This window comes from Bemisia tabaci, unplaced genomic scaffold (genome assembly GCF_918797505.1).
Source record: "Bemisia tabaci unplaced genomic scaffold, PGI_BMITA_v3".
Lineage (NCBI taxonomy): Eukaryota > Metazoa > Arthropoda > Insecta > Hemiptera > Aleyrodidae > Bemisia > Bemisia tabaci.
Window position 1 is genome coordinate 378,708 of NW_027311735.1, and position 10,369 is coordinate 389,076.

Consider the following 10,369-nt stretch of genomic DNA (forward strand, 5'->3'; position numbering starts at 1 on the left):
GTTGGAGCCCTTCCTCTGAAACACATAAAAGTTCAATTTTTACCCGCGAACACCACATCCCTGATACAGCCTTGCGATCAGGGAATTATCAAAGCTTTCAAGTCTTACTATAGACACGAAATGCGCGAAAGAATAATAGACGAATTAGACGGAGATCTTGCGGAGTTTTCATCTGCTGCAATAGCAAAAAAAACCGATCTTCTAGATTCTATTCACCAAATCAGGGAGGCTTGGGATAAAACAAGCGAAAAAACAATTCGTAACTGCTTTAGAAAGGCTGGCTTCTGCAAAACGCCCATTGAAATAGACGCCCCTTCTGTGCCCACAACTGACGACTTTGAAGAACTTTTTGCTCTCGAAGAAACCGAGAAAATTTGTTCAGTGCCTACTGAGGAAGATATATGCGTCCAAATTCTCCAAAAACATGAGGAGGAGGAGCAGATCTCAGACACCGATGAAAAAGAGCCTCCACTACCACCACCATCTAACAGAGAAATGCGCAATGCTTTGGCCACTTTAAGACGCGGCGTTCAATCGTTGGCTGAAAACTTCGAAGTTCAGTATCAGTATGAATCATTCGTGAATGCTTTGTTACGAGACAATACAAAACAAGCTACTATTGACTCTTTCTTTAAATGATTGTTTTAAAACATTGAGTTTTTATCTTTTTACTATGTACTTTTTAATTTTTACGGCTTTTAAAAAAATTATTACGGCTTTTAAATTTAGTGCGTGAGTGTGCGGGTGTTCTTAAGAGAAAACGAAGGCGTGCTGAACAAGGGACGGTCAACAGTCGGGACAAAATCATCGTGAGTAACTTCACTTTTTTTTTTTCGCTTTTTATAATCAGCCGTTTAATGTGATCAAAGTGGCCCGGCCCAAGTTGACCACAATAAGCGGCGCCCACCAGTGGGCGCCGCTTATTAGAAACGTGGTTAATAGAATCGGCCGCATAATGGAATCATTTCTCGCGGAACGGACCGGCAACATCCAATTCCATACGAAATCCGCCGCGTATTGTGTTCGCCGGCCGCATATTGTGATCGGGAATCCGGAGCCTTATCAGCACTTACCTGTGTGAGAGCTTATTTTTGTTGACAGACACACCTAATCAGTGCCTTCCGCGCGGTTATTAGACTCGCATCGCGTCCGTACAGTTCAGTGTTTCCCCATTTTAAAGTTTTATTGCCGTTTTTAAAGTTTTATTTTTTGACTGAAGCTATGGAGGCGGACTCAAGGAAACGTCGAAGAGACTTAACCACGGCAGAAAAGAAACAAATTCTACAGGATTACGACAAACTTTTGAATAAAAATCAGCGGGATGCTGCGCAGAAGTTACAAATACCGCAGTCTACTTTGTGTAAACTCGTAAAGAATCGGTATGAAATCGAGAAGAAGCCGGTGGAAAAAAATGAAGGAAGTGCGCGTAAACGTGTGCGGCACGGTAAAAATGTGCAAGTTGAACAAGCATTAAAAGAGTGGTTTGTGCAAGTGCGCGAGAAAGATGCTCGTGTAAACGGTCCTATCATGCGCCAAAAAGCCGAGTCTTTAGCTAAAAGACTGGGAATTGAAGGTTTTGTCGCAACGGATGGTTGGTTTAATCGTTGGTTGAAGAGAGAAGGCATTGAGTTTAAAAAACCGCACGGGGAGGCACGTGACGCAGACTCTACTGCAGCGGGAAATTTTTTGACTGAGGAGTGGCCCAGAATATTGTCTGAGTACGCACCAAGTGATGTTTATAATGCAGATGAAACTGCGCTCTATTTCAGAGCTTTACCGGAGCATACGTACGTGTTAAAAAATGAAACAGCAAAAGGAAGCAAATCATGCAAAGACAGAATAACGATTCTTTGTTGCGTTAGCATGACCGGTGAAAAGAAGCGTCTGCTAGTGATCGGTAAAAGCAAAATGCCACGTTGTTTAAAAAACGTCAAGAAATTGCCAGCTGATTACACCTCCTCTGCTAAGGCTTGGATGACTAAAGATCTGTTTAGTAAGTGGTTAACTGATTGGGATGAATCCTTAGACCGAAACATACTCCTGCTTATCGATAACTGCACAGCACACAATGTTGGAGCCCTTCCTCTGAAACACATAAAAGTTCAATTTTTACCCGCGAACACCACATCCCTGATACAGCCTTGCGATCAGGGAATTATCAAAGCTTTCAAGTCTTACTATAGACACGAAATGCGCGAAAGAATAATAGACGAATTAGACGGAGATCTTGCGGAGTTTTTCATCTGCTGCAATAGCAAAAAAAACCGATCTTCTAGATTCTATTCACCAAATCAGGGAGGCTTGGGATAAAACAAGCGAAAAAACAATTCGTAACTGCTTTAGAAAGGCTGGCTTCTGCAAAACGCCCATTGAAATAGACGCCCCTTCTGTGCCCACAACTGACGACTTTGAAGAACTTTTTGCTCTCGAAGAAACCGAGAAAATTTGTTCAGTGCCTACTGAGGAAGATATATGCGTCCAAATTCTCCAAAAACATGAGGAGGAGGAGCAGATCTCAGACACCGATGAAAAAGAGCCTCCACTACCACCACCATCTAACAGAGAAATGCGCAATGCTTTGGCCACTTTAAGACGCGGCGTTCAATCGTTGGCTGAAAACTTCGAAGTTCAGTATCAGTATGAATCATTCGTGAATGCTTTGTTACGAGACAATACAAAACAAGCTACTATTGACTCTTTCTTTAAATGATTGTTTTAAAACATTGAGTTTTTTATCTTTTTACTATGTACTTTTTAATTTTTACGGCTTTTAAAAAAATTATTACGGCTTTTAAATTTAGTGCGTGAGTGTGCGGGTGTTCTTAAGAGAAAACGAAGGCGTGCTGAACAAGGGACGGTCAACAGTCGGGACAAAATCATCGTGAGTAACTTCACTTTTTTTTTTTCGCTTTTTATAATCAGCCGTTTAATGTGATCAAAGTGGCCCGGCCCAAGTTGACCACATAAGCGGCGCCCACCAGTGGGCGCCGCTTATTAGAAACGTGGTTAATAGAATCGGCCGCATAATGGAATCATTTCTCGCGGAACGGACCGGCAACATCCAATTCCATACGAAATCCGCCGCGTATTGTGTTCGCCGGCCGCATATTGTGATCGGGAATCCGGAGCCTTATCAGCACTTACCTGGTGTGAGAGCTTATTTTTGTTGACAGAACACACCTAATCAGTGCCTTCCGCGCGGTTATTAGACTCGCATCGCGTCCGTACAGTTCAGTGTTTCCCCATTTTAAAGTTTTATTGCCGTTTTTAAAGTTTTATTTTTTGACTGAAGCTATGGAGGCGGACTCAAGGAAACGTCGAAGAGACTTAACCACGGCAGAAAAGAAACAAATTCTACAGGATTACGACAAACTTTTGAATAAAAATCAGCGGGATGCTGCGCAGAAGTTACAAATACCGCAGTCTACTTTGTGTAAACTCGTAAAGAATCGGTATGAAATCGAGAAGAAGCCGGTGGAAAAAAATGAAGGAAGTGCGCGTAAACGTGTGCGGCACGGTAAAAATGTGCAAGTTGAACAAGCATTAAAAGAGTGGTTTGTGCAAGTGCGCGAGAAAGATGCTCGTGTAAACGGTCCTATCATGCGCCAAAAAGCCGAGTCTTTAGCTAAAAGACTGGGAATTGAAGGTTTTGTCGCAACGGATGGTTGGTTTAATCGTTGGTTGAAGAGAGAAGGCATTGAGTTTAAAAAACCGCACGGGGAGGCACGTGACGCAGACTCTACTGCAGCGGGAAATTTTTTGACTGAGGAGTGGCCCAGAATATTGTCTGAGTACGCACCAAGTGATGTTTATAATGCAGATGAAACTGCGCTCTATTTCAGAGCTTTACCGGAGCATACGTACGTGTTAAAAAATGAAACAGCAAAAGGAAGCAAATCATGCAAAGACAGAATAACGATTCTTTGTTGCGTTAGCATGACCGGTGAAAAGAAGCGTCTGCTAGTGATCGGTAAAAGCAAAATGCCACGTTGTTTAAAAAACGTCAAGAAATTGCCAGCTGATTACACCTCCTCTGCTAAGGCTTGGATGACTAAAGATCTGTTTAGTAAGTGGTTAACTGATTGGGAATGAATCCTTAGACCGAAACATACTCCTGCTTATCGATAACTGCACAGCACACAATGTTGGAGCCCTTCCTCTGAAACACATAAAAGTTCAATTTTTTACCCGCGAACACCACATCCCTGATACAGCCTTGCGATCAGGGAATTATCAAAGCTTTCAAGTCTTACTATAGACACGAAATGCGCGAAAGAATAATAGACGAATTAGACGGAGATCTTGCGGAGTTTTCATCCTGCTGCAATAGCAAAAAAAACCGATCTTCTAGATTCTATTCACCAAATCAGGGAGGCTTGGGATAAAACAAGCGAAAAAACAATTCGTAACTGCTTTAGAAAGGCTGGCTTCTGCAAAACGCCCATTGAAATAGACGCCCCTTCTGTGCCCACAACTGACGACTTTGAAGAACTTTTTGCTCTCGAAGAAACCGAGAAAATTTGTTCAGTGCCTACTGAGGAAGATATATGCGTCCAAATTCTCCAAAAACATGAGGAGGAGGAGCAGATCTCAGACACCGATGAAAAAGAGCCTCCACTACCACCACCATCTAACAGAGAAATGCGCAATGCTTTGGCCACTTTAAGACGCGGCGTTCAATCGTTGGCTGAAAACTTCGAAGTTCAGTATCAGTATGAATCATTCGTGAATGCTTTGTTACGAGACAATACAAAACAAGCTACTATTGACTCTTTCTTTAAATGATTGTTTTAAAACATTGAGTTTTTTATCTTTTTACTATGTACTTTTTAATTTTTACGGCTTTTAAAAAAATTATTACGGCTTTTAAATTTAGTGCGTGAGTGGTGCGGTGTTCTTAAGAGAAAACGAAGGCGTGCTGAACAAGGGACGGTCAACAGTCGGGACAAAATCATCGTGAGTAACTTCACTTTTTTTTTTTTCGCTTTTTATAATCAGCCGTTTAATGTGATCAAAGTGGCCCGGCCCAAGTTGACCACAATAAGCGGCGCCCACTGTATATCCGGATGTATCCACTAAGCGGAAGGCGCGTCTTCACCCTGATTTACCCCGCTAGCTGTCTTACCTACCGCGCGACCTAGATTGCATTATAAGTCAATGCGCTTTACTGTAGTTTCTATCGTTCGTAGCCAATGAGAATTAGGCATTACGTCAAGTGACCCAACTTTGTCACGATTTCAATACTGACCTGCGGTTTTTTTTCTGTGACGTACAGGGTGTGCCAAAAATATGGATCCTTCCTTACTGATGTCTCGAGAACGATTACAGATTATTGACATGCGGTTTGAACGAAATTCCTTAAAAAAAGGTGGGCCGCTTTCGGGGGGGGGGGGGGGGGGGGGTCGTTTCCTCTCTGCCTCGCGCCCGCGGGAACAACTTTTAAATTTAAAATGGGAACTCTCTTTGCCTGATACTTCGTAGAAGTCATACCAAAAATACGTGATATCCTTCCAAAAAAACAAAAATGTGATTTTTGTACAAAATTTCGGCCCAATCCAAAAAATGTCACTAATTACCAAAAACAAAAAAAAACCAGGCACCCCAAAAATATGATGGCAGTACCGTTTGGATTCATCATATAAAAGGAAATGATATCAAAACGGCCCAATTTTCTCTTTCATGCCCATGCAATATACCAAACACCCCCAACTTTTTTCACAAAAAAAAAAATAAATAAATACCTATAAGGTATGATGACCTGAACACGTTTATTGGATCCATCGCTTTAAAGGAGTATGATATTAAATCGGCCCAACTTCTCTGAAATATGCCCATCTCGGATCAATAATTTTTTTGAGACCTTCCGACTCATCGCTGAGGAGACACTGATCATTACTTGACCCTTAGTATATGTCCTTGTTTAGATGTCAAAGAGTTCCTTATGAGAACTGTAATGAATTTTTTTTCTTTGAAGAGATAAAATCAAAAAATCGTCATAAAATTGAAAAAAAAATTCGAAGAAAAAAAAAGGAATGGGCCGGCCGGCACGTACAAAAAAAAGGGGGGAAATGTAGATACATTGGTATGCCCCAACATTTTGGCATGGGTGACCGACCCGGTCTTGCCAACATCCATGAAGTTGCTAAGAAAGAAGCATTGTAAGTAGGAGGCACATAATATTCGCAATAATACGCCAAGGTTCAGTAGTTTGTAAGGCCTTCTATCAGAAACAAACAAAGAATATGGCATTGCTTGAAAGTTGTTAAGTTGTTCACTCATGTGTGAATATCTTTCAGTCTATCTTTCAATGACGATTTCAAGAAGGACTGATCCTCCTTTTGACGATGATACTCTTGTTCATGTATATGTGAAAGAGAGACGATAATCACCCTATATTATCTACCACTTGTATGTACGGCCGGCCGCCGGCCCATTCCTTTTTTTTTCTTCGAATTTTTTTTTCAATTTTATGACGATTTTTTGATTTTATCTCTTCAAAGAAAAAAAATTCATTACAGTTCTCATAAGGAACTCTTTGACATCTAAACAAGGACATATACTAAGGGTCAAGTAATGATCAGTGTCTCCTCAGCGATGAGTCGGAAGGTCTCAAAAAAATTATTGATCCGAGATGGGCATATTTCAGAGAAGTTGGGCCGATTTAATATCATACTCCTTTAAAGCGATGGATCCAATAAACGTGTTCAGGTCATCATACCTTATAGGTTATTTATTTATTTTTTTTTTTTGTGAAAAAAGTTGGGGTGTTTGGTATATTGCATGGGCATGAAAGAGAAAATTGGGGCCGTTTTGATATCATTTCCTTTTATATGATGAATCCAAACGGTACTGCCATCATATTTTTGGGTGCCTGGTTTTTTTTTGTTTTTGGTAATTAGTGACATTTTTTGGATTGGGCCGAAATTTTGTACAAAAATCACATTTTTGTTTTTTTTATCTCCACAGCGCTCAACACGAGTTTATGGAACTCGACACTTTGCCTGGATTCGCGTCCAAAATGAGCATTTTTGATTTCTCATAGTCATCACACCATTCAATCTCTTGGCTTCTCGTATGAAAATCAAGCTTCTTGAAAGCCTAGTGGAGTGAATCATAAGTCATAAAATCCTAAAGAAAGAAGAAAAAAATCATTCTCATGATTTTGGGGCTTCAAAACATGGTTTTTATCCATCTCTACATGGATCTTCGCATCACCCTTTTTATCTTTACTAGAGTTATGATCCGCTTCTGTGGTATCCTTTATCTCAAGTTCTTTATGAAGTTCTGATTTTGACTCACAATCAAATGCATCAGTTCCCTCTTGAGTTCTCAGTTCTGATTTTGACGGGGACCGTAAAGCAATGTACCTACTGGAGCTTTTTCAATACCGTTCTTCGCAACTGGGGGTTCCCGCAATGAAATTCAACATCTTTTAGGTTTGATAAATTTTTTGGAGGCTTCCGGTGGTCTCATTGCAATCATATTTGAAAAGTAGCGGATGTGTTGCCGTTAAAATTCGTCTAAGACGCACCGTTTCCGAGATACCGAGCAAAAACCATCGATTATTGATATTTTTACCTTTATTTCTATCGAAATCATCGACCATTAACATTCTCATGTGAAGTTGTGGTAAGTAATCGAAATCATCGAGTATTGTTACATTCCCATTTAAAATGGACCACTAGATGAGGTGCGAATTTAAGCATTCTGATACGTGTTTCTTAACCAGAGCTTCACGGAGAACACGATTCACGCAACTAAATTACTGAAACCAACTCCTAACGAAGATATTAACGTTTTCATTTCACATATTGGTTACGGGGAATTTGAACTGCTCAAAGCTCTACGACATTCAAATCGAGCACTACAACGCTTTCAGCAAGCTTCTCAATCGAGCAACAAGTATTCATTTCCCATCATGTGCTGTTCAAACTGTAAACAATTTGCTATAGCTGATCCAAAGTGTCAAGATTTTTATATCGCAGAAACTATCGTGATAACGTTTAGCGTGTGATGTGAATCACGCGGAGCATTGCGAGCTTTCATGAGCGGGTAGTTTGAATTTAAATCTCAAGAATCATATTTCGGTAATTTTCGGTGTGCGCATCATGGTTTACGTGAAATTTTGGTTAAGAAACTCGTCTGGTGGTCCATCACGGTAAATATTCGCAATCATCAACTGATTAGATTTTTCCATTTGATGTTACGGTGAAGAATCGGAATAATTGACCATCGCTGTTTTCCTATTAAAAAAACTATGGTAATGAATCGAAATAATTGAATATTGATGTATTCCTATTTGGACTGAGTTAAGCAGAAAGGAACCAACCCACATTTTGGAAAAAATTGAGTTATGAGTGATTTTGAACTCAACCACTGCTCTACTATCTATCGCCAAAAATTCAAAGTTTTTGTTGGAACAAATTTTGCAGAAATCGAACTTGAAGTTTATCTTTTACATTGAGTCTTATGCAGGAGTCAAACTTTAAACCTCTTTTTCTCGGTTCGATCCCGATGTGGCTTGGTTCCTTTCTGTTTAACTCCGTCCATTTAAAACTAGAGTACCTTTATAGCGAGAGTATGGACAGATCGCTTTCATGGAGGGTTTTGGACCCAAAAGTGCAGCCGCACCCTTCTAACCAACTTCTAACGCCCAAAATTTCACTGCCAGTCTGTAGATTCCAATTCTAACCAATATGGCTCAGAATGTGTATAAATGAGCGTTCTTCCACAGTAAATGAGTAAATTTATGCAAAAACTAAGTCAAATACGTGCTTGATAAACGATGGTTCGTAACAATTGTATTAGTAAATTGTTCTGTGTAATTGAAATTCATAGGTTGGTTGTATTTCTGGCCCTGACTTTATTCGCGGAGGCATCGGTGAAGGCCTGATGGATTCTCGGAGTTTCACATTTATCTATACTCTCACTAAATAGGTACTATATTTAAAACTATGGTAAAATAATCGAGTGTGAAGTAATTTGGACCTGAATATCGATCTTTTACCCTACCTTAAATGTTAGATCGCGGGTTACGACACGTCCCTGAAAGCAATACGGTGGATTCCAATAAGATAATTATTGATTGATTGATTTTGGGCTTCCTAACTCTTTTGGAGGCTTCCTGGTGCTCTCATTGAATTTATAATCGAAATGTAGCGGATTGATCTCGTCAAAAATCGTCTAGGACGTACCGTTTTCGACATATTAAGCAAATACCATCGATTATTGATATGTTACGTTTCTATCTGTGGTATAGTATCGAAATCATCAACCATGGACATTCTCATATAAAGTTGTGGTAAATAATCGAAGTCATCGAGTGTACCGCTTACTCCATACAACTGAATAAGATTCATAAGATTATCCTGCGATCCACGAACCAACAGATATTTCACGTTGAATATTGATCATCTCGTGACGCATCCATCGAGGACCGCAGCACGGAAACGGAGTTAAAGCACTTCGTTGCTCCCTCACGACCGCTGGGTGAGAACCCGCAATGAAATTTTAAGTTTTTCTGACACCCTTGATCCGTACAAGTGAATTAGAGTCCTCAGATTATTCTGCGACCCATGAACCAACGGATATTTCACGTTGAACATTGATTTCGGGATGTATAGAGTGAGGACCCGTAGGCTTGTGCTGAAGTTTCCTAAACATACCGTTCGCGAGGGGGCTGCCCGCAATTTTCAAGTTTTTTCTGACACCCTTGATCCATACAAGTGAATTAGAGTCCTCAGATGATTCTGCGACCCATGAACCAACGGATATTTCACGTTGAACATTGATTTCGGGATGTATAGAGTGAGGACCCGTAGGCTTGTGCTGAAGTTTCCTAAACAATCCGGTTCGCGAGGGGGGCTGCCCGCAATTTTTAAGTTTTTTCTGATACCCTTGATCCGTAGAAACTAAGAGCCAGTTGTCACATCGTTGTGCGATCCATGAACATACAACTATTTCACGATGAATTTTGAACTCTGGACGGAGCGAGGACCGCAGTCTACGAAGGCCACGAAGAAAACCGCGTATACACATTAGATAGGTATGTGTCATAGACGTGTTTATGACATCAGACATACAAACGGTGAATAGTAAAACTCAAGAATCCATTTATTCAAACAAGCATAAAAACTCGTATATACATATAAGATACGCATGCGACTTAGGTAAAAGTTGGATTTTCTCGAAAATTAAAAGTCGTATCAAAATTCGGTCTGTACAGTTTTCCGATCTTCCATAGTGTAAAAGAATCGGATCGGAGGAGGGTAATTTTCCGAAAATTTTTTAATTTCCCGAAGCAGACCCTACTCTCCAGTATCCGATACCAGACCCATACTGAAGGATATGGTGTATTGATCCCGAAAAT

The 10,369-nt window shown here is 40.4% G+C and overlaps 1 protein-coding gene across 2 annotated transcripts; it reads left to right on the forward strand.

The window, feature by feature from the left end:
• Positions 1-637: 637 nt before the first annotated feature.
• LOC140225756 (tigger transposable element-derived protein 6-like) lies at positions 638-5,057 on the forward strand. 2 transcript variants are annotated; one of them, XR_011900730.1, is made up of 2 exons: positions 638-2,727; positions 4,804-5,057. XR_011900730.1 is itself a non-coding variant. In XM_072305650.1 (1 exon), the coding sequence occupies exon 1, from the start codon at positions 1,222-1,224 to the stop codon at positions 2,308-2,310; it is 1,089 nt and encodes a 362-aa protein (XP_072161751.1). In that variant the 5' UTR covers positions 638-1,221; the 3' UTR covers positions 2,311-3,699. The 2 variants fall into 2 exon arrangements, 1 of the variants encoding a protein (XP_072161751.1); XM_072305650.1 differs by lacking the exon at positions 4,804-5,057 and having other exon boundaries at positions 638-3,699.
• The last annotated feature ends 5,312 nt before the right edge of the window (positions 5,058-10,369 follow it).